Source organism: Ciona robusta, chromosome 2 (genome assembly GCF_009617815.1).
Source record: "Ciona robusta chromosome 2, ASM961781v2".
NCBI classification, from domain to species: domain Eukaryota; kingdom Metazoa; phylum Chordata; class Ascidiacea; order Phlebobranchia; family Cionidae; genus Ciona; species Ciona robusta.
Genome location: NC_143236.1, coordinates 3,817,722 through 3,841,977, shown reverse-complemented (window position 1 = coordinate 3,841,977; position 24,256 = coordinate 3,817,722). Strand labels below are relative to the sequence as shown.

The following is a 24,256-nucleotide window of genomic DNA, read 5'->3' as shown; positions in this document are numbered from 1 at the left end:
TATAGCCCGCAACAATCCACTTGATAAATGTTTGAACAAATGAGCGATCGCTCCTGCTCATAAAACCGGGGCTAAACTAAAGGGAGCTAAGTTTAAAGCACTCTGGGCTTATGCAACGCTGCAGAATAAAAATAGTTGATCTGTAACCTACACTTGGGAAGTCGGTGACAAACGATTGTATTGACCGAACTTATGGATTACAAAAGTTTTAGTAGCATCTAAAATAATTTTGAGCTTCAAAATATATTATGATTTTTTGTGTCAAAACATAAACGTTGGCACCTTTATGGTAGTGATGCTATTTTAATTTCGTTTGCGATATTTAAATAAAACGCTTTACAATCGCTTTGCTTCGTCGTTGGCTGTGTAGGAAGAGCTCAAGTTGTATATTTCTTTCTCATGGTCGGCTACAAACCTGCAACCAGTCGGCTAGTCAACCAAAACGCTACGTTACAAGCTTTATACTACATTTGAAGCTGCTTTATATGTCACAAATTAGCGCAAAACTTATATTACACTGTCAAAAAAAAGAAAGAAGCAAAAAAGTGTGTCATAAATACACCGTGTACTTGACAGTGACTTACCGAAGTAGGAGCTGAATATGCTTAGCGATGATCTTCAGCTTGTGGTCGCGTATGTCCATGCGAGCGAATATTTCTGGGAGTTTCACTGAGGAAAAGAAAACAAAGTGTTGAAGACATGCAGACATTTCTTAGAGGTTGAAACTAACACATGTGGAATTTCGCTTCGATTAACAGAGACATATATAAACGTTTTAACTGATTAATAAAAACAGTTTATGCGACACACTTGATTAATAAAAACAGTTTATGTGACACACTTACCGAAAACGCGTAAAAAGTGTTGAATCCCGTAGATCAGCGAACACGGCACATTACTGCCATCTTCCGGTTGATAATCGCTGGCAAATAAACTAAACCTCCAAACCTAAGATTGGAAAATGTTAAATACAATCGTGAAGATTCTTTTTTGTAGTTATTCGTTGAGGTATTTAAAGCAAAATAATTCACCTGTGAAAGATGCAACGCTTTTTTGACGTCGTTTCCTGCTGAAGCTATAAAAGCTTCCCGGCAAAGTTCCCGCAGGTTAATGTCAGGAGAAGAACACGAGTACCTGAAAGAGAAAAAGTGGGTAAATTATTGAATGTTTTTATGTGTCCGATGGGACACCTTTAGCAAATAATATCTAAATATCCTGATCCTGTTTTTAACAATTAACAACGGCCTATATGGGAGTCACGAGGATACGGTTTTACAATTCTTTTAAATTATCTTTGTTTACTATCAAATATGACAAGAAATTAGAATGAAAATGTGTCCTATTTTCCCCCAGCCTACTACATCATGAGGAACTTGTATTAATTGAATCTTTACGCGCAACTTTTTTTGCGGGCTGCATTCCAGAAACTTACCTTCCTCCTTCCTTGAAGAGCTTAGGGAAAGATGGGGGAACATCTGATCTTCCGTGTTGGTGGGAGGCAGGGGAACGAAGAAAAACGATCATTTTCATCGGGATAGGGATTTGATGGGGAAGAGGTACTACTGTAGGGAATGAAAGGACATGCTTTTTTATATGCACGCAAAATTGAAAAATTTACAGTTTAAATAATCTAAAACTTAAAAAAAAATACATAGAATTTGAAGAATTAACACAATTGTTTCTAAACTTTTGGATTATTTAAACTGCTCTTTACTCCAATAATTGTGTACTTGTTTTGTGCATAAGTGTGGTCTAACATAGTTTTGGTGCATTGTTATGATTTATGTAACGTAATTAAGGATAACAATAATAAATGCTTTGTTTATATTTAGATTTATTATTTCCTTTAAAATAGATTTGTCATTTTATATTGCACAAAATTTATAATAATGCTTGAATTGGCAAGTAATAAAAATGAATAAAATGATGCAAGTGCAATTTTGTTTTTGTACAGATAAAATGCAACTTTGTTTAAAATAAAATTAACCATGTATTAACTCCTATTACTTAGAACCATAAAGTAGTGGCATACATTGTACTTACCAGTCCTTCTTCGCTTGTCTGTTGCAGGTTGTGGTGAAATGGGAGGGGAGATCTGTGTTTATATTACCATGGTGAAGTGTTGACCGAAGTAGAAGAATAACACTCAGTTATTCAGGCATGTTCGTGTTGGTTACATACACCTTGTGCCAGCTTAAGAGCTACTAAGTGTAAGTCTTTGTGGATTTTTTTTGTCTGTGGTTGATATTTTGGGCCATCTCTTGGTGGCCACTAAGTTGGAGCAAATGATATTTTCATACACCTCGTGTCAGCTTGCAAGTTACCATGTTACTTTGTGGAGGATTATTTTTTGGGATATTTTCTTATGTAATGCTTATAATTTGGACAACTCATTAGTGACCACTGGGTTAGAGCAATTGCTGTTAAGTGTTTAACTGTTTGCACAAGGACACATACGCCCACAATGGCAGTAGGCAAAGTGGTAACTTAAAGTGCAACTCTGTAGCTACTCATTGAAAGGCCAGTGCTATAACTCTGAACAACAGGTATTATGACATCAATAAATTTAATATTAGAATAAACACAAAAATACCATTTCATCGCTTGTATTTGGGGAGTGGAGGTGGTGAGACAACCGGCTTGACCTTCTACGACCTTGAGCATCACTGGACAAACCAGTTCGATCCAGTTTAGGTTGGTCTGGAATAAGGTAGGTGTGGGTTTCCTCAATTATTTGCTCCTCTGCTGTTTTCCTATTATAAAAAAAACTTACATTTGAATATCTAATAAATAATAATACAAATCTGAAAGGGATCTTTGGCAGTTCATTATACTTAAAAGAAAAACCTCTAGACTTAACAGTACCAGCTTTCCAGCTTATATACATTTATATGACACCTACAGACGTGGAACTGCACATAATTTTATTTAATATATATAGTAGGGTGGGAAAAGAAGGAAATGACTAGCACCTAATATCCAAATACCCTGAACATGTTTTAAACAAATAACCATAGTCTATGGGAGTCGTTAGGATACGGTTTTAAAATCCTTTGAATGTTCTTTGTTTACTATAAAATGGGACAACAAAATAGAGCGAAAAGGTGTCCCATCTTTCCTTGACCCTACTATATATAATATATATATGCGTATTACCAATGACCAAAGTAAAGTACCTGTGTCCAGATATTTTGGTATATTTTATCAGTTGTTTTGACACATCAACAGTGGATGGTTTAGTGGGAACCATCTTCACAAAACCTGCTTCTGGTTCCGATGTTGAAGGAGTTTTAACTGCAAATTAGAAAAATGAATAAACCTCACATTTGTTCACATTCCAACCACAACCACTTACTTGGTTCAATCGTTTCTGGATTGCCGGAAACTTCGGAATTATCCAATTTTTCCACATTTTCCTCTGATTTTTGATAATCTGATCTCAAACTAAATTGGAAAGTGGTTAAATATAGTAGGGTGGGGGAAGATGGGAGACGTTTACATTCTATTTTCTCGCTCTATTTAGTAGTAAACAAAAAACATTTAAAGAATTAAAAAACTGTATCCTCGCGACTTCCATAAACTGTTGTTAATTGTTTAGGAAATGATCAGGATATTTGGATATTATGTGCTTAAAGTGTCTCACCTTAGCACACAGTATTATAGTAATAGGCTTTTTAAATCTTATAATTAAAAAAAAAAAATAATCTTGAATTCCCTGTTTTAAATTGTGAACATTTATAATATATTTTCTGCAAATGCATAAGGATATAGAAATATTAATCATTTACCTATTAGCTATTACATCAACATTTGAAATCTATACCAAGTATACATTCTAGATCTTAACAATAATTATTACTATATCCCAATTCAGCTGTCACGTTGTTAGATCTTTTGGACTTACTTTGGATGTTGATCATCAACAAGGATCCCGTTTTCCACCATCTGGATGCACTGGGATTGCTCCGAGAAGTAGAGCAAGATGAGGGGAAGAGAGAAATCAAAAAGGATCCGAAGATCTTCGCAAGTTTCCTTGCAAAGATTCAAACTAAAATCAAATATTGTTTGTTTAAATACATTTTATTAGGAACATTTTAAAGTTTAAAAAAATTCAATTTAATAAAAAATCTTTAGTTTCATTTCTTGGAAAACACACTAAAATCAACTGTTTGTTCATATACATCGTTAAACTATTTGGGTACTTGAAAAGGTAACAGACAAAAAAGTCCAACTAATTGTTGTGTTAAAGATATATATTTCGCCTAAATGGCATTATCAGTCTCTGCAAAATAAGCATAAAACATTACCTCGTAAGCACACTCTGGAGTTTAAAAAGATAAAATTTATTTAATAAAAAATCTCTAGGTTTTCTCGGAAAACGGACTCACTTTTTCTCTGGTGGGATATCGGCAGACGTCTGCTTCTCAGATGAAGGCAGTCGAGCATGAGTGATCGCAAAATATTTTATGTAATTTTCCAAAATTTGCACCACGTTAAGCTTAGCTGGTAAGCCAACTAGCTGAAAATAAAAATAAACAAATTAAAGTGATGCAAATGGATTTAACTTCATGCTGTATTGGTAAATATAAGAAAAAAAAAAATTTAAATTATTTTTAAATAGATTAAATAACATTACATGTGAAACAATCTGCATTATTTGTTTATTAACCGTATTCAAATAGAATTGTTGATATCCAAGTTAAATCAATCCCAAGCGAAAATCAAATTTAGTTAGCAGAAATGTACCCGAAGAAAAACTGAACCCCAAAAGTCAAATACACAATCGACCGTTGCACAATCTATAGCACATTAATAACGAACGAAAATTCAAGGGGCGCATAAACCCTTCATTAAAAACACAGAACCAATAATTAGGCACTTAAGAACAAAGGAATGCAAATACAGATCAAGGAGGCATAACAAATAATCTAAATATCAACAGTACATAAGTAAATAATAAGAATGTAAAATTTAATCATGACACATGTATAACAGAAGCAACCTTAAATACCCACCATGTTTTCCTTAGTTATCATCTTATTATCGTGCTCCAGTCGAATTTGAAGTGATGCAGGAATCTCGATGTGGAACGCCTTTCTTGTTACCGTGGAAACGGGAGGTTGAGGATCATTAGATTGGACGGGAGGAGTTTCGATGCTCATTGCATCATCACTCTGCTTGGAGGTGGATGTTGCTGATTTGCGTCTTCGCTTCTATAATACCATTGTCATATTTATCTTATAAGATAAACAAACTTGTTACTTGTTATTTTTATTATATATTATTATATAGTAGGGTGGGGGAAGATGGGACACCTTTTCGTTTAGTTTTCTCTTTCCATTTGGTAGTAAACAAATAACATTCAAAGAATTATAAAAACCGTATCCTCACGACTTCCACAGACCGTTGTTAATTCCTTAAAACAGGATCAGGCTATCTGGATATTATGTATTAAAGGTGTCCCATCTTCCCCCACCCTACTATACCATATATTATTCTCACTTTTTAGTATATATTAATTAAGTTGCCTGGTAGCAGTGAAATATTTGTAAAAATACATTAAATGATAAATATCACGACTTAGTTAACAGATATAGTTAGTGTCTCAAAGTCTCACTGATATGAAAAATGCCTAAACATGTTTCCAAATCTTGCACCATTGATATAAGCTAAGTTTTAGGTTATTACATAGTTTGAAAGTTGTACGAACCGGATGAGGAGAGGCAGAACCATATTCGGAATCAATAATTTCTTCCTTAATTGGAAAGGTACGATCACTGCACAAACTGCTGTCAGAATCTGTGTGCGAAGCAAGAAACAAACTATGTGAACTAATGTATATAAAACAAAGAAGATACTGCTATTTGTTACAGATTATTCTACTGGGATTATGTTGGTTTTAAAATTGTACGGTTAAATTCTTGGGTAAAAGTGGCACAGTTGAATTTCTTAATATTGCAGCGCATGTATAATAGCGCCTGGTAAAAGTTGTGTCCTCAGGCAAGACAATTAACAGTAAAGTAACTACAAAATTTAGTTTGATGAAAAATGAATGTTTTATGTCTAAACTCCCATGCCGATTCATTTTTGTTATCTGTTTTAAGTTCTTCTAATTATAAAACAGCTTTTTGCCACCAACATAGACACTTGATCAAAAATTAAAAAAGTTTGAAGATAACCTGAAGAAACTTCTTTTTCAGGAGCTGATTTCAAAATATTTGCAACACCGGGAAGATGAACCTTTTTCCTTCCTTTCCTGTTGTAAAAAAAGTTTTAGAAATTAAATTTGTACTTTTGTACAAGTTGCTAAACTTACAACTGCCGTAAGGCCTGTCGCGCAAGTTTTCTTTGCAATTTTCGATTTTCTTCTGTATTTTTTAAGACATAACTTTCGTTAGCCCATCGGTCCCATGCACTGTTCCAACCCTGCGGAGGAGATTATCAGAATATTAGGTCACTCTCAAGTTTTAGTATTGTAACATATTCTTTGTGTCTGTGTGCGCATTGAGATGCATCTAGCGGGCACCCGGATTCTGCACAGTTTTGAATCTGGATAACCTTAGTTTTTTTTCGGTCATTATATTTTTGGACATACGGAACTTTGTAAACCGCAGCCTAGATTAAGTGAAAAGAAAAGTCTATAGTTGTGACAAGGTTGTTACAGTATTTTAAAATTAAATTCAGCAAATAGGAATCAGCTAAAAGAGCTGATGTTATGTTATTTACTTTAAAGGTTTTGTTACCTAACCTGGAAATGAATCTTGTATTCTGGTTCCTTCTTCGATTTTCCATCCTTTATATAGTCAGCATCAAGAACCTATCAAATACAAATTACTTTTGTTTAAGTAAAAGCAGAACCATGATACTATTAGAAAACAAATCCTCTAGACTTACTTTTGCGTCATACAGGACTTTTGCTTTTGATTTGTCTGGCTCATAGCAAAGCACGCGTTCTCCGACCACAAAATTAGGCTTCATACTTATATCCAACGTTTACTAGATAATTGTATTCACTAGACTTGCTTATTTAGCACACCTGTCAGTCTTTTAATGTCTTTTAAGTTTTTATAGGTTCAGAAAACCTAAAGAAATCCCCGCGTAAAAAAACAACTTATAAGATTTTTATGGCAAAACTGTTTTGCGGTGAATATTCTATAGATTTTATTAACGACAACGAAAAAGAAGGTTCGATAAATTGCGTTACAAACTGCATTAATATTTCTATAGTATTAGTTATCCTTAGGTTAACAGGTTTGTGATAGTATTGAGAAATCCGCTGCTGTTAAGCATTCCGTCTGGTTTGTCCAGGTTTTGCTCGAACTCGATATCTTGGCCAGGACTTTTTAAAGCTGTTTCCCATTCCTTAGAAACATTTTTGAAGCCAGCTGGAGTGTCTGTAAAGAGTAATTCGAACAATAACTTGTATAGTTTAGATCCAACTTCGTATATAACGAATCTCGTTTCGTTAATGCATTTATACTAGACAGTAGGGTGGGGAAAGATGGGACACTTTTTCATTCTATTTTCTCGTCTCATTGGGTGGTAAATAAAGAATATTTATAAAATTAATAAACCGCATCCTCACGACTCCCACAGACCGCTGTTAATTGTAAAAAACACGATCAGGATATTTGGATATCATGTGCTAAAGGTGTCCCATCTTACCCCACACAAGTATATTATAACGGAGTAGAAATCATGAACGTCAATACTTTTGCCTTGAATAAACAAATGTATATTTGTTTGTTTTAACTTTTAACCTTACCGCCGTTTGGTCTGCAGGCAACGGACACTTTACAAAGTTGAGCAGTGTTTTCGTCATTCTTTCCTTTTACGTTGAAAGTCAGTCTTAGTTTCGAAAGTTGCTCCTTTGAAAACCCCATGAAGACAAACTTATGTCCCCACCTATTTAAAGGTTATCAGCAAAGATGTAACTAGTTCCGTTGAAGGGAAAGTTTTATAGTTAAATCTAATATATAGTAGGTTAGAGAAAGTGAGGCAGTCAAGCATATATTCTAATACAGTTTAACCCGATTTTTTGATGGTTAAGACCAGTTTTGGGGTTTGGCAAAGCGTTTTACAGTTTTGACTCGTAAGAATATACTGTCGAATAATTCCTTTACAATTTTATTTGTTTATCATTAAATAAAGGACTGTGAAAAGAAATTTAAAAAGTATATAATATTTATACCCCGTGTTCCACTTTACCCCACTCTACAATACAACAATTACTCCTCACCGTGATTTACCGTTGGTGTTTACGTAACGATATGAACTCTTTGCGACTTCAGTTTTTTTCTCTACTTCGCAATATCGAACAAGTTTCACTTTTGCTCTTGTGAGTCGTTCCTCTGCTGACTTCTGATTGACCATTTTTAGAAGATTTTTGCCTTTTTTGACAGTCACCGTGAATATGGTGGACGAATTTTCGCACTTATTGGAACGAAACACGTCGAATATAGACTCGTCTTCATTTTCAAAGATGCTTACGTAGTCGCTTTCCTCTCTTGAATAATTGAAAAACATTTTATCTATTTCCCATTAATTATGCTTAAACATGGTTCACCAGAACATATAGCAGGCCATGGCGGTTCAGGTTACAACAGCATGGCTGTAGTGTCTTCCACACTATAGGCTGGTCAACCCAGACGATTTTATGGAACCAATTTTTAATCTAAATAATCTCACTACTTACACAGAATCCCACAGTGCATGAAAATCCGGCGTTGAAGCTGGAGTGTCAAAACGCAGAATAAACACCATTTTAGGAGGCTGAAATTAGAAAGTGTTTAGCGTTTTAATATCCACACTGTTGCCATATATTAAACTAGTAAAAAGGTATAGTTTCGACTTGGTTATAGTCAAACTATTAGGGTGGGGGAAAGTAGGACGCGGGGTAAAGTAGGAAAATTTCTTTTTACGATCTTCCATTTGATAAACAAATAAAACGTGACAGCTTATTTATATTACGGTATACTGTGTAAAGCGAGCGTCAAAGATTTACTGGTATTAACTTTTAGAAATAAGTGTTACAACATGTATCGAAAATTCTTTCACCCTATACTTAATAATAATTACCCCTCTTTTTTCATTCTTCAAGCGTTCCTGTTTTAAAATACGTTTCACTCTCTCGATCTCATAATATTCTTCAAGTACTGAATCAGGTTCGAATATCCCAAGTGACGCAATGTATTCTCTTTGCAATTTGTCCTGTTGCGCAGAAAACCTTCCAGGATATCTTTCGCGAAAATACGCCGCCTTCTCCAGAAGTGTGGTCGTCTCATTAAACAGTCGCCCCCCATACAAAGATTCCGCTATAGATTCATGGATACTTAAGTCGTCGTTTTCGAAAATGGATAAGGGCAATTCGTTATATTCCACTGTTAGTGGTTCTGCTGTTTTCAAGCAAGGCGTGGATATGGCATCTTCTTTCTCTAAAGATTAAAGTAGCCACATTTTTACCACAGAATATTTTACTTTAGGAAGGCTGTTATTTAAAAACGATAACTTGTAGCTATAGTGGGGGAAGATGAAACACATGTTCATTCTTTTTTCTCGTTTCATTTGGTTGTAAAAAAAACATTCAAATAAATATAAAACCGTATCCTTATGACTTCAGCATTCGACCGTTGTTAATTGTATAAAACACAACCAGGACATTGTGTGCAAAAAGTGTCCCGTTTTTCCCACCCTACTATACATCAACTTAAATTCAATGCTTACATATGAAGGATAGAAATCGTTGCAATTACCGTTATCTTGAAATTGTTTCTCAGCTTCCGAAACAGCATTGGTAGATCCATCTTCCAAAGATGGTGTTTCCATCGTCACAACTGATTCCGTTTGTTCAGACCAATCTAAAAGCAACAACTCTCGATCGCAGCATTCCGGCTCATCCATGTAAACAATACGGTGTACAATGCAGTTTTTGACCAACACGGTATTTCAAATAAAGCGTATTTAAGTTATAATTTTGAAACAATCGGAAACAATGACGCCAACATTACAAAATAACTCTGGTGATCAACGATTGTATAATTAATGTTTTACTCATATGCAGTGATTTAAATATGACCGTTCTGCACGATTTCTGACCGATGCATATGTGCTGTCTCGCTTGTCGCATAAACAAACCGATTGTTTTATCACGTTTGAATTTAATTGATTAAACAACGAATTAACCACAACTGACGTCTATTTCCGCAGTGTCTATTCTTACACAAAACGTTCATGGGCACAAGTTAAATCCGGCATTAATTCTTCATTAAACCAAGATGTATAAATAGTGAGAAACACATCAATTAATTGAACACTATTAAACCAAATCCTAATCTCTTGTTTCAGAGATCAGAACAGATTGTTATACAACATGCCAGATTCTTAACTGCACTTTATTCTATTCATAATACTCGCGCATCGTGGTCTATAATTCACCTATATAACATTCTCAGACCACCGAACTACCAAAATCGGAAAAAAACTTCTATAAACAAATCATTGGACCGTAAATACGATAGTGCCGTTAGTGGGAAAAACACCACCACACGGATATTTTACACTGATCGTCTTATTTTCTAAATCAGTAGCAAACACAGCTGAATCATCGATGAGCAGTTTTCCCGTCAAGGTATTGTTAAGATCGGGGATTATTCGTGGACCAGAGACAGGATCTTCGAACCTGTACAGCTGGACGTGGTGGGAATCTGTACGTCATGTTTGCGAGTTAAAAAATGAAGACAAAATCATTTAAAAGAAGAAAAAAAAATCATTTAAAAAAACGAAAAATTAAAAAAAAGTACATAAAAATGGTGACTAACCAATAAAACGCTGTTTTATATATTTAAGTACTGACTGTACTGTTTAGGAAAAACTTAGTCAGAGCAAAAACAACTGTAAATTGTTATTGCTGTTGTAGTATTAAGCAAATATAATCTCCAAATGTTTGCGTAAATCAAAACTAGAAGCACTCGCCTTTGATATGACGATTGAATTTCCTAATTCTTGATACAATTTTAGCAACGCTGTCGTTGTTGCGTACAGGTACATGGACACTAAAGAATCCACTGCATGGCTGGGGGTTCAACACCTGGGCAGAGTGGAGATGAATTACAGACTACATGGTTGCTTCAAATTGAATGGTTAAATGTAACTTCTCGTATGGCGGGGCAAGGACGCTCCTAAGTATAACATGGGTGTCCTGTTTCATACACGTCATGCATGGTTACGAGTTACTATGTAAATTTGTGGCTTGTGGGTGATTATTTTTTTTATGTATGGACAACTTGGACAACCCATTAGTGTGAAGCAAGTTTTGTTTAGTGTATTGCCCAAGGACACATACGCCCACAATGGTAGCAAACTTAATTGATTACCCTTAACAAAACTAAAAACATTGTAATGCATGAGGCACAGGGTAAGCTAAACAATGAAGGAAGCAAAACTTTATGAGAAGAAAAAAATTGGCCCACTAGATATTTCATTTGTAAGCAAATCACAAAATTCAAAACAAAACTTAACAAATTTTTACTAAATAATTAAAAAAAAAATGCAAAAGAAAAAATTGAGAAAAACTTACGGAAAGGTCCAATGAAGCAAGAGTGATAAATTCACACAGAGGATGACCTGGACAACAATCTTCTTGAACTTTTGTATTTCCTTCGTTTGAAAATTTTACCTCAACTCCATCAAGCTGTTGGTAAAGTACAAAGAGAATCATTAATGTTTTTATTCCATATTGTTGAAGCTCTGCTGTGGGCATGCTAGGATACCTGGGATTTGGGTCAGAGTTGGACCCCACCCATGTGTCGTTTACATCCACTAAAACTGGGTAGGACAGAAATTTATGACAAGGGCACACAGTTTTAAAACGAACAGTTTCAGGGATTGAAAAAATACTTTGCCCTGGTAATTTTTACAGCTTAGTTTTCTATGAGATAAAAGTATGCTATGAGCACAAGTGCCAGAAATGTTATTGGCTGTGAGCCCTTACTTCACAACAGGTGGACATAACATTCTCTATTGTGTCGTGTGATTGTGTTGCAATACCAGAAAACATGGCAGTTTGACTTAAAGTGTTAACGATGTGGCTTTTCAATTAAACTTGTATATAAAATAAAAGCTTATTGAGGCACAGCAGGGCATCGATAATATAGGTGGCACACATTGAAAGACCAATAAATCTAGTATGTGACAACGAGGCTACTCAATATTTTTGTAAATCCCAAAAAATCTTGAAAAATAATTTACCTCCAAAGTATCAGCCAGGTAGACAATGTTGTTTGATAGAACTGTCAGCTCATCAAAAGCAGAAGTGAGGGCCAATGCTTGTTCCACACCATTTCGGTTCACCAGCTCTTTTACTGATGCTACGAAAGGCATGAGCTGCAGTGAAAATAAGGTTAGCATGGAAAGCACTGTAAAAATATATGGGAAACACATTAAAAATATATGAGAAACACTGTAAAAATATTTTGAAAACACTAAAAATTATAGGGAGAAAAACTGTAAAAATATGTGGAAAACACTTTAAAAAAATACAAGGAAAACACTGTAAAAATATATGGGAAACACTGTAAATAACCTTCTTCATATATTTCTTCAGTTCTTGATGCTTCTTGAGTTCCTGGATTATTATTTTATTTTCGGGGAAACTTTCGCCGTTTGCATCATATTGTTGCCTATTGTGTTGTAAAAAAAATAGAAATGTTAAAACACAAAATACAAAGAATAAAAAAAATAAAACAATGTAAAGTGTTAACATTTTATAAGATATTTATTATTTACTTTAATGAAATTTTGATGTTTATTGGTGCAACTGCAAGAGAACAGATCTTGTAAAATAAAAGAACATTTTCAATTTACCTTAGAACCTGCAGAGTAAGTTTCTGCCACTCGGGATAATTCTTTGCCACGTACACAATGCAATGTGTGGGGGGTTCAATAGAAACTTTCTACAAGTGAGAAATCAGTTTAATGTATTAGTGTATTGTTTCTACCAAAATTTTTTTCTTGCAAATTTGAGTCGAATTTTAATTTTTTTTGACAGTAGTTGTTTTTCTTTATAAGGTGTTTTTCTTTAAAAGAAATTTCTTTGAATAAAGTATGTGTTATTACATCTGTTACATTTTTTGCAATATTTAATAGATTCAAATTTTGAATTCCATATTCTTACCTTGGATTTAGATTTAGCTTGCAGCAGGCGGTTCTTTAGTCGCAAACGAAGGTCGTGCACCGTATCCATCAGAAACTCGGATGATTTGACCAACGTGTCATCCACTTCACCACCAACTGGCCACTTGGCATACATAATGGAGTTCCCCTGAATAATGAAATCTGTTGTTAGCTTGTTAGTTGCTACTATATACACTCTGGCGCCGTGTATGGCAGAAAATCTGTTGTTAGCTCTAATATTTAGTCAACTGCAGTGGACGACAGATAGCGCATGAAGCTAACCTTATAGCATTAATGCAATCTCATCCTCTACATAAGGCTACAATTTCAAATATGTTATGTAAAGCATAACAAAACCTAAATAGAATTTATCCCAACACACTAGAATTATATATTCTATATATATATCCTTACCTTCCCAATAAGACCCCACACATATTCGCATATATGAGGACATATTGGTGCAAGTAGGAGCGTCTGTACTTCAATATATTTCATGATAAGTTCACGATTCATCCCATCCATGCTCAACTCACGGTATTTATCACGTGCAAGCTGCATGATTTGTTAATTGGTTAAAAATATGGAAGTGTTTGAACATAAAAAAATCTGACAGTTATGAATGTAACTTACTTTATCCTCGCTTGGCCTACGACACTCATTGATTGCAGGTGTTCTGTTTCACACACCTTGTGCCTGCTTATGAGTTACCATGTATGTTACTTTGTGGGTGATTATTTTTTGGGGGTATTTTTTTTATTTTTTCCTTTATGTATGGATAATAATTTGGATTAGTGACCACTGGGTTGGAGCATTTGCCGTTAAGTGCTTTAAAAAAATAAAAAAAGATGTCATAGAAACTCTTTTATCTTGAAATGTAAAATATACAAAGTAGGCTAACAAAAATAACTTTCAAAAACCTTCGGGCATTCAAATATTAAAACATATTTCTTTTTTGTCCTATGAATTAAAGTTAATTTATAAGCTAGCGAACCTGAAACTCAAAAAACCCTGTTTTGAGTGCTTCTTTAAACATCATGTCATTGTAGTTGACCTGAGTTATCTTGATTGCAATGTTCATTTCACTCATGAAAACTTTGTCGTTAAATGTTGATGGTGGACCTTCTCGAAGTGGTATCTGTAGAACACAACAGGAGCTTGTAGTATTCAGACTTGTAACTTGTAATGTAAATTAGTTACTGCTTTCAATCACTTCTCTGGAATACACAATATTAAAGATGAGCTTGTAGTGTTTATAATTTCAACTTGTAGGTAAAATTAGTTTACTGCTTAGAAGTTAATTAATTGTAAATTAATTGTGTTAAGTTTTACTGTATAAAATGAAAAATGTTAAAAACAATCCCCAAATTTAGTAATCTTAAAACATGTATTTTTAATAGTAACTAATCAAAATTAAATTATTATTTTTCCAGCAATGGCAACTACAAACATATGTAACCTGACAGTTTGAATGTTACTAACTAAGTGTAGAACGTTTTACTTAAATAATATTTTAGTGGCTCATCTGGTATAAAAAATATGGTGTATTTCCTACATTTGCCTCTGCCATTCGGCAAGATTTTAAAACCTTTTTATACCAGATGGGCCACTAAAAGAATATTTACATTATGCCTAGTAGCATAAATAACAGAACAACTAATATAACTTGCATTAAGAAAACACCGCACCATACATTGAACTTACATCATTGTTAAGTATTTCTTTCACCCACTCTACCCATGTATAAAGTCGCAAGATACCAGCGTCAGCCATCTTTTCTACAAAGTTTGCGTCTTCAACAGTGTCCCCTGCATCTGCTAGTGCAAGACGCATCCCTGTGATGCCACAAAGGTGTTTTATTGCAAAATAATAACAGAAATTACGGTAAAACTGCACTAAAAGTAGACAAAGATAAAACAGCTAACAATTTGTTAAGATTTATTAAAAAAAAGGGGTCTTTGATTATACTACTTCAGTCTAAATAAAATCATTATAAAATTAAAACTGAAAATGTAAATATAAACTTGGTATAACTATGGTCAAATTTTAAGTTATAACTGAAGATGTAACTATAGACCAGTTTTAGTACGAACTATGGGAAACTTTTCAACAGAACATAATCTCACCATCTGCTGAAAATCTGTCCAAAGCATTTGAAAGCGTCAGAAAGTTGCCGGTTGATTTTGACATCTGAGGAGGTTAAGTCAAGTGTGTGTTGTGTAAGTTAAGAGGGAATGAGTGGCGTCTCTCAATCATAACAAAACACAATGAAGTGCTTATAGTGGAGAGCAGGCAACCAATGAATAGAGAGTTAGGATAATCAAAATAATGAGTTGCCTTTGTTAAAATACACTCAGAATTAAAGTAAAGTAACATATAAATGTTATCGACCAAATAGGCATTGCTAATAGACTAATATTGTATGGTACATATATTGGCTGACAGATAATAGACAGTAGACTGTTAGGAGAGTGTTTTGAATTACTAATGCGTAAGATGTCTGATTCTTATAACTCAAACTACAAAAAAATGTTTAATTTGTTGTTGTTTTAATTATGAGAATTCGATTTCTTATGCAGTGGTAAATAAAACCGTTTTTCTAATAGTTTATAGACCAGAGAAAATGTTTCCCTTACTTCAACAATTTGTTACTTTACTTTGTGGTAACATCAGGTAAATAGACATAAAAACCTACCTTTTCTGAGTTAAGCAGCAGATGTCCGTTTGCACGAACCCCCCTCGGCCACATCTCCTTATCCGGCCACACAGCACAATGGTTGTACAAGAAGTATGTGAGATGGTTTGGTACAAGGTCCTTGCCTGGGTTGAAGTAATATTAAAACAATGAACACTTGTATTAATGAATGTAGCTTGCTGTATCATCATAGGGCGGGAAAAATACTGTGATAAAAAAATACGGATTTTCTGTTACATACACCTGGTGCCCACTTACAGTTACCATTTATGTCAATTTGCGGACTGTTTTTTTTTCTGTATGGCCAACGATTTAAGCAACTCATTAGTGACCACTGGGTTGGAGCAATTGTTGATGGTAGTAGTGTTGTGCCTTGAACTGGTCACCTATGGATTAGAGGCAGGCCTACTAACCATTGTGCCATGGCGTAAAACTCAGCTGTGTTTGGTTATCAAGAAAGATATTTAAAGTAACCAAGGAACTTGTAATAGTAAGACATATATGCTGTATATTTACAAAAGTGTCAAACATGAACAAAAACGCTCCAAATGATTATTAAGTTACTTAACTGACTTAAAAAGAAACATAAAGGCGCAAATGACACCTTCACAATTAAAAGCTTACCTGACACACGAAGATCAACTGGATACCAATACATGAACTCATTTCGAAGTTTTTCCAAAGTCTGTTTTGGTATTTGAGTGTCAGGGAATGGGGCATCATGAAAATAAATGAAATTCCAAACTTCCCTTGTCATCTGGTCAGCTCTGTGATGTTAATTATGAAAGTAAATCTTGTGAGTAGTGGGTTTCGGTAAGAAACTAAGAAATAAATAATTAGATTGTGTTATAATGTTAAAACTATAAAATTACTACTTTGTCACATAATAACTCGTAAGCACACGAGAGTAATAAAGGTGGTGAAATACCTGTATATAAGCATCAGATGAGAGATAGATGTATAGTTTATGAGCTACTTACTTAATACCAAGTTTATTCCCAGCACTGCCATCAAACACACCATCCTGCAGGAGATGAGCTACTGTGTAATACGCCATGTATATAGTGGAGTCAGAAAGTGATTCAATCAGCCATTGTTGGTCCCAAGGCAGGCGGGTTCCTAACAATGCCAAGAAAAGACTTTAGTTTAGCAGGAGACAAAGATTTAATTACCTTTGTAATACATATCCTACAAGTAAGAGGTATACTGCTTGAAATTGAACCTTGGTACTCAAATATAGATTTACAAGAAAGCCATCTGCAAACCATTCGATTTTTGTATGGAAAACGTTCAACAGTACAGCCAGGCAAGGTGCCAGAGATATTAGTAGTTACCAAATATTCTCACCAAGCCCGTATGTCCTGGAGCAAGCATGTTCTTTCAGCCAATCAAGTGTAGCTTCAAAATTTCTCCTCGTTTCATCACAATACGTGTTCAACTGTTGAAGAGCTTGTTTCGTTTTTTCCTTCCATTCCTCCTCACCATAATCGAGGTACCTGAGTAATTATGATGTCATAAAAAAACACACAACGAAAATTGCAAAATAAGTTTCCCATTCCATCAATAGCAGTTATCTATCATCTAAGAAATTATTTTTAAGTTGTTAACATTAGCAGTTTAATATTTAGGGGCCATCCTTCCAAATATATATTTTTTTGTTTCTGTCCGTTATTTATTTGATCTTTTTGATCATTATTTCTATGTTTCAACACTGCAAGGATGTATATATGTTAAAGTTGTCTCAGTGTACCTTACTACAATATACTGTTTTTTTAGACAGCAGAGGTCTAGGGCATGACGCAAAATGGGTGCTGAGATTTAAGCCAAGGTTAACCCATTGCCCCTGACACAATTATAAATTATTGTTTACCAAAATAACAAAAATAACACACGGAGACAACTTTAACAAACTAAACATAAGAAATCTATGATATAAGCATAAGATATCTATGAAATAAGCATAAGATATCTATTATATAAGTATTAGATATCTATTCTATGATATAAGTCTAAGATATCAATGATTTTCGCACCATTGATTGCAGAGAGCCACCACGCACTCATCAGCGGACCGTGACATGACTTTACGTTCAGGTTCCATGTACAGAACAGCCCCACCATTACCAACCATCTGTTGTTGGATTGGTTTCTTTACATCTTGTACTCGCTGACCTTCATAACCTTTCACCTGAGGGATGTTTAGAACGGCAGCTAAATTTCATTTTTCATTTAAAGTGGTATTAATTTCAGTAAATAGCTGCAAACCACAAAATTTAAATTATTAATAAAACAGACACTTTTACCCAATGAAATTAAAAACACCATTTTTTTTAATTTAAAAAAATTGTATTACTTTTACTAAACGGCTGTAAAAAATATACAAATTAATTGTCACAATAGTTAATAGAATTAGTTCCACTGCTACAGACAGTGTTCTGACTATTTGACAATCGAATAAAGTATTAGTATATTACAGTACGGAAGGCTTACCAGCATTTTTCCCTCATAAAACCCTTTCAGATAAACCATTTCTTTTGCTTCTGCAAGTTTATCCTTGTCATTCTGACTTTGAATTTTTAGTTTATCATAAGCAGCAACTGCAGACAAGTTCCCAAAATCTGGTATTTCAATAATTGGCACCTTGAAAACAAAATTATTTCATTTAATTTTTTTAAATTTATAAGTCAAAGCCATTATGCTTATTCACACACTTATATGAATAAATGAAAAACTTGCTTTATCCGTCTTTTTTCTGTATGTGTGGCTGATAATTTGAACAACCCATTACTGACCACTGGGTTGAAGCAATTGCCATTAAGTGTCTTGCCCAAGGACACATACACGTACGGTACGCCCACAATGATAGTAGCGACGAGCCTTAAACCCATTACATGTGGATAACCACTTTGCCACGGCACCAGACTATATATGAATAGCAGCAGTGCACAAGTACAAGTCATAAATCACCATAAACCAGACAAATACTAGGACATGAATGGTCAAATATGTTGGTATGCCATAAGTTGAAATAGAAATTAATATAAAGAACACAATGCTTCATATTCCATATATGCTTATATTTTGGGGTAGTGGGCCAATCCTGGCCAAATCCTAAAAATCTAGGACGAATAGCATGCACATAAAATACGCTTATACTTATATGCTGTAGTAGCACATACTTACAGGCTCAAATGGAAGAACCATTTTATCTTGTACATTGTACTTGCTACGAAACAGAGGTTTTCGTTTTAGATCACATAGAGCAGCATAATCATCAGGCGAATCAGATGGAACACTTGTTACGACACCAGTTCCTTTGTCTTCTTTAATTGTAAGCATAGGTAATGTGTAGATCACCTGAAAACAGGTTTGAATTTTACTTTGTTACATTGGTTGAAACTAACATGACAAAAAGGCTGTAATAGTTCTGCACACACATAATAATATTATACTTTAACCAAGTATATAACAGTTCAATCTATGATAGGATCAGTGTGCCTAATGTCTAAATAGAGTATTTTACAGCCACCGTGACAAATTTAAAGCTATTTTAAACAAATTTGGTCTTTAACACACAAACGCATGTACTTAAATGGAACTAATGTAAAAATTTGGCTTAGAATACAATTCTTGGGCAAAAAAAATAAAATAAACGTCAAATTACCTGATAGCAAGTCAGTGGTGCACTGAGAGGAAGGCCCATGATATCTTGCCCTTTAAGTTCAGCAACAATGTCTATTTTACCTTGTGTTGCTGTCATCTCTTGGTAGGCCATGTTTCTTGCAGCACGATGTGTGCTAATGAAGATTTCACCATTTTTCATCTGCATAATGCATGTTTTTATTGGTAAACAACAAAAAAATCTCTAAAAATTTGTTTTAGAGTAACATGAAAAATTTGGTTTGTGACACTGGTAATATTGTGTAAAGTGATACATTATACAAAGTTGAATACAAGCTTTTAAACACCAATAAAGATCACTACATCTACTGAAGTAAACCAGGCTCCTATAATGACACGCTTTGTCATTTACATTAGTGGTTTTTTAAAGTTGAACTTTAGTAACCTGTGAGCAGGTTAAATAAACTGAAAGTAATTTAAATATGTAAAAAGTAACTATATATACCATCTAGTAGGTCTACTTTAAAATATTATTCCATTACAAAGCCACACACTACAGATATATTTGTTAAACACTGAAGTTTTAAAAATCTGATTAAATGAGTGTTTTTATTTTTCACTAGGATGTTTTGTAATAACTAGTTTCACGTTGGTGGCAGGCTCCAAAAACTAGTTAGGTCCATGTGGTGGTACCCAGGGTGTTGGGGTAATGGGCAAATCTGGCCTAAATCCTAGGACCCATGGCGTGCCACATCGTGGTACCCCACCCACATAAAATAGAAATTCACCTGATACGCAATGTATTTGATGTCAGGATGAACCCAGCAGTTGGTTTGTCCAAACATAGTTTCAGGTCTTAGAGTGGCAGCAACAAGGAATATCTTCTTTCCAGCAAGGGAGCTATGAGGTAAGAGATAAATATAAACAAGAGTCTTGTGTCGCGACTCAGTGAGTCTGCCTCTAACCCAAAGGTTTTGAGTTTAAGACTCGTTGCTGCCTGCTATCGGCATATTTGTCCTTGGCTTGGACAATACACTTAACAGTAATTGCTTATACCCAGTGGTTACTAATGGGTTGTTCAAATAGCCATACATAAAAAAACATTAAACCACAAAGTTAAATAATTGGAAACTCAATTCATGGCAGAACAAATGTCATTTTTCCCGAAAATTTTTGGACTGTGGTAGAACGCCGGACGTTTTCCGCCCACGCCACGATAAAGCAAGTTACATCTAAATACAAACTAGAGCACATTAATGACAGCAACAACTTGCCTAAGCTTGGCTGGATAAGGTTCTAGAAGCTTCATCTTAATTAGAGTGTATTCCTGCCCACCAACACCTTCACCAGACTGTCTATCATGGTCCATGCAAGGTTGGTTGTCCTGATAAAATATAAGGCCTTTCAAATGTCCAAATGTATGGGGGAAATTAACACTGAAAGTTTGGTAAATTAGGAAAAAGACAAGCACAAAATAGAGAAAATTTTGAAGTTGATTTAGAAACTGAGAATTTTCTTAATCAGTGCTTACTGTAGTAACCATTTTATTACTTCTTAATTTGCTATTGATTTAAAATAAATAAATAAATAAATAAATAAATAAATAAATAAATAAATAAATAAATAAATAAATAAATAAATAAATAAATAAATAAATAAATATATAAATAAATATGATGAAAATATTTTTGTGCCCTAATTTAAATTGGATAATTAAATTGTTAACCTTTGGAGAAAAGATGGTGTATCTTTTACCATATTTGACTTTACCCTTGTCTTTCAATGTAAGGAAATGCCACCTCACGAATGAGTCATAATATGGGTTTGCATCGGTTGTGTAGAATGTACGTCTCCAATCAACCTTTAAGACAGAATAACAATAAAACATGAGCTGTAGCTAGGGTCTGGAGATACACATTACAGTTAGGTATTCTAGGATATCCTAGAATACTGTATTTTAAATCTAAAATTCCATATATTTTTTAAATTATAGAAGAATTAATTTTACCCACATAAAACAGTTTATTGACACTTCAAGGGTAGCCTGGTTGGATCCTAAGCTATAAAATGGTCAAAAATGATGCCAGTTGTTTTGCATTTTGGAGCGTTCGTAAGTGAACAAAAAAGCAATAACATACCATATAACTCTTGTATAGAATTGACCCCTTTATAAAAATATATAAAATTTTATATTTACCTTCAGGCCCATTCTCTTCAAATCTTTTTTGGCAAATGCAGGAAAGTACTTGAGCCAATGCTCAGCATCCGCAAACAACTTTATTTCATCATTTTCCAAGCCAAGAGATCTCATTATTTGCCACTGGTATTGCGCTGTTCCGGTTTTTGCTGCAGCTTTGCTCTTTTTACTTTTAGACTTGTCCACAATAACTGTAAATACAGTTGCATTCGTATTTGAGACACAGTTGCACAGATAAGTGTAAAAACACTACCTCAACTAATTTATATTTCTCTTACAATGATGATATGCGCAAACTAAAAACAATGTTTTTGACACGAAATCTTTACAATGTAATGGACAGAATATTATTAAAAATAATTGAAGACTAAAATGCTTGAGAGAAATACTGCCTCTAATTGTGTAAGTATTAATACTACTTTTGACAAAAAAAAGACATCAAATTAAGCAATAAATATATTTATTGGCACAGTCATAAAATTCTTATGGCCATGTAACTTTACTTGCGCCTTAAACAATGTTGGTCATCTAGACTGTGGTAGTTTTTGTAAAAAATGTTAGCCACTGTTGGTAATTTTATCAAGCATAAAAACAGTGCATTTATATGACACATACTTGGATCCTTTGTCTTTTTCTCTTCGACTACAACTTTCTCAGTTTCTGGGAAGTTTGGAGGAAACCCAAAGTCTTCCATTTCTCTCTTTAATTTATCAGCACATGCCTGGTGGTAAAATTGTTGTTGAATTTAAATAGTTTATACTGTAGATAAAAGCAGTAATCATTCACATTATTCATGTCTGCAGTTTTGCTTTTTAGAAAATACTGTTTTGCTATTTAAACTTTCTTTTATTGCTGTCTCAGATCTATTTAAGTTAATTTAATGATGGTTCTGTTGTTGACATTACATTAGCACTTCTGTACCTTTATAGGCATTCCTGTGCAATGAAGCCCAAATGGGTAAAGGCATTTCTTTCCCATTAGCCTCTGGAAACCAACAGCAAACTCACACTTGGAGAGTGAGTATGTATGTCCAAGATGCAGCCGCCCATTCATATATGGGTATGGAAAAGTTACAAAATATTTCTCCTGCCTTGAAAATATATAAATTTCATTTAAATTAAATATTTTAAACCAAGAAATTTTTGAAATTCCGCATAATTTGTGGTTAAGAGTAAATTTGAAAATATGCACCTAAGTCTCAAACCCCTGATTTAAATTATATATATTGTATACATTGGGTTATAATTTTCCTTTATGATACTTTTGATCTCTAGTCTGCAGGTATGGCAGTTCCTGACGAGATCTGCACGGGCAAAGCATGTTTTTAAGTCCTGTTAGAAAATCTTACTTAATTTAATTTGTATACATATTTTTCTATGTTTAATTAATTAGCGTGGGACAAATAATGGCGCTTACTAAAAGTTTGTAAAAAAAAACGCTTGTGCACTGCACCTGCCATACACTGCAGACTGGTTTACTCTGCCGTTATATATATTAATTAGCTTATAAGTTAACTTGTTTACATAAATGTCTCTGTATCTACAGTTAAATAAAGGCGGCAATTATATTCCAACACCCTCTGCCTCTACAAATATCACATAAAAAATCATCGCAAAATAAATATTAAATATACAATAATCTTACTCCCATCCAGGAGTTCCCTTCAGAGGAGCATCTTCTTCAAAGATCTTCAGTTCGTCCCATTTCTTTTGTACATCTTCCTCAATCGCTTGGAGAGCAGATAATTTATAGGTACCTTTTCTTGTACTTGAAAAGTCCTGCATGAAAAACTTAAGTTTAAAACAAAATTCATCTTGATTTGTTTACACAATATTGTATTTGTATACACTTACTTTATATTGTGTAATTTATAAATTATATAGTTGATCTAAACAGTATTTTATTTCGTGTTGGTCTGATTTTTCCAGTATTGGAGAAAAACAACATAACCTAATTGATTTAAATTTACAGAGTTAAAACACATTGTGCCAATTTCAACTTACCGACATAGCAAACGTTGGTTTTCGCACGCAAATATGTTTCTGCCGTATGTTCGATTAGACTACCGCTAGTAAATGACTTTTCTATTACAATACAAATGTAAGAACACAAGTATACTATAAACTATAATATATATTGTGAATATATATGTTCCCGTAAAAAAACAAAACACAACTTAAAGACGCAACCTTTTTCGGCTGTTTCATAACTTACACCTGTTTCTTGGTCTCTATAATATCACACGTGTTACAGCTCTACACTTCTTCACTTTTCTCTCCTTCACAGACTGCTTTTCCTTATGTACTGTTTTCCGCACGCTACAGCTTCCAGCAGAGTGGCGCAGCGGAAGCGTGCTGGGCCCATAACCCAGAGGTCGATGGATCGAAACCATCCTCTGCTACATACGCTGTGATCGTATAGTGGTTAGTACTTCACGTTGTGGCCGTGACAACCCAGGTTCGAATCCTGGTCACAGCAATCTTTTTAATTTTAAATTTACCACATTATTCCCATAGTTTAATAATACAACTTCTTTATTTTATACTACTTGTAATGTACTTAAAAAGTATGTA

General features: G+C 34.1%; 3 protein-coding genes and 2 non-coding genes across 7 annotated transcripts; 2 read left to right on the top strand and 3 right to left on the bottom strand.

The window, feature by feature from the left end:
• Nucleotides 1-161: 161 nt before the first annotated feature.
• On the bottom strand, nucleotides 162-7,115 carry LOC149740265 (MSL complex subunit 3-like). The gene is made up of 17 exons (XM_089872700.1): nucleotides 6,895-7,115; nucleotides 6,749-6,817; nucleotides 6,317-6,426; nucleotides 6,180-6,256; nucleotides 5,711-5,799; nucleotides 5,016-5,213; nucleotides 4,389-4,519; nucleotides 3,905-4,048; nucleotides 3,356-3,444; nucleotides 3,177-3,294; nucleotides 2,594-2,753; nucleotides 2,044-2,095; nucleotides 1,433-1,562; nucleotides 1,032-1,134; nucleotides 846-948; nucleotides 585-669; nucleotides 162-415 (listed from the first exon to the last, which is right to left on the bottom strand). The coding sequence occupies exons 1-17, from the start codon at nucleotides 6,976-6,978 to the stop codon at nucleotides 337-339; spliced, it is 1,821 nt and encodes a 606-aa protein (XP_089728826.1). The 5' UTR covers nucleotides 6,979-7,115; the 3' UTR covers nucleotides 162-336.
• Nucleotides 7,116-7,136: 21 nt separating this feature from the next.
• On the bottom strand, nucleotides 7,137-9,985 carry LOC149740264 (uncharacterized). 2 transcript variants are annotated; one of them, XM_089872704.1, is made up of 6 exons: nucleotides 9,753-9,985; nucleotides 9,079-9,434; nucleotides 8,696-8,772; nucleotides 8,240-8,506; nucleotides 7,766-7,905; nucleotides 7,137-7,394 (listed from the first exon to the last, which is right to left on the bottom strand). In XM_089872704.1, the coding sequence occupies exons 1-6, from the start codon at nucleotides 9,898-9,900 to the stop codon at nucleotides 7,240-7,242; spliced, it is 1,143 nt and encodes a 380-aa protein (XP_089728830.1). In that variant the 5' UTR covers nucleotides 9,901-9,985; the 3' UTR covers nucleotides 7,137-7,239. The 2 variants fall into 2 exon arrangements, with proteins under 2 accessions (XP_089728830.1, XP_089728831.1); XM_089872705.1 differs by having other exon boundaries at nucleotides 9,079-9,314.
• Nucleotides 9,986-10,373: 388 nt separating this feature from the next.
• LOC149740263 (leucine--tRNA ligase, cytoplasmic-like) lies at nucleotides 10,374-23,844 on the bottom strand. 2 transcript variants are annotated; one of them, XM_089872687.1, is made up of 27 exons: nucleotides 23,687-23,844; nucleotides 23,328-23,461; nucleotides 22,605-22,773; nucleotides 22,299-22,404; nucleotides 21,684-21,874; nucleotides 21,213-21,347; nucleotides 20,761-20,870; nucleotides 20,275-20,386; nucleotides 19,530-19,688; nucleotides 19,049-19,222; nucleotides 18,356-18,505; nucleotides 17,899-18,053; nucleotides 17,213-17,361; nucleotides 16,846-16,984; nucleotides 16,490-16,632; nucleotides 15,866-15,990; nucleotides 15,297-15,360; nucleotides 14,875-15,005; nucleotides 14,165-14,308; nucleotides 13,585-13,725; nucleotides 13,172-13,318; nucleotides 12,862-12,950; nucleotides 12,581-12,677; nucleotides 12,247-12,381; nucleotides 11,576-11,689; nucleotides 10,972-11,086; nucleotides 10,374-10,703 (listed from the first exon to the last, which is right to left on the bottom strand). In XM_089872687.1, exons 1-27 carry the CDS (start codon nucleotides 23,690-23,692, stop codon nucleotides 10,495-10,497), a joined length of 3,543 nt encoding a protein of 1,180 aa, XP_089728813.1. In that variant the 5' UTR covers nucleotides 23,693-23,844; the 3' UTR covers nucleotides 10,374-10,494. The 2 variants fall into 2 exon arrangements, with proteins under 2 accessions (XP_089728813.1, XP_089728814.1); XM_089872688.1 differs by lacking the exon at nucleotides 23,687-23,844 and having other exon boundaries at nucleotides 23,328-23,467.
• A 168-nt stretch (nucleotides 23,845-24,012) lies between these two features.
• On the top strand, nucleotides 24,013-24,084 carry Trnam-cau (transfer RNA methionine (anticodon CAU)). Its single transcript has one exon. It is a non-coding gene; the product is annotated as a tRNA-Met (tRNA).
• A 5-nt stretch (nucleotides 24,085-24,089) lies between these two features.
• Nucleotides 24,090-24,161, top strand: Trnah-gug (transfer RNA histidin (anticodon GUG)). The gene has a single exon. It is a non-coding gene; the product is annotated as a tRNA-His (tRNA).
• The last annotated feature ends 95 nt before the right edge of the window (nucleotides 24,162-24,256 follow it).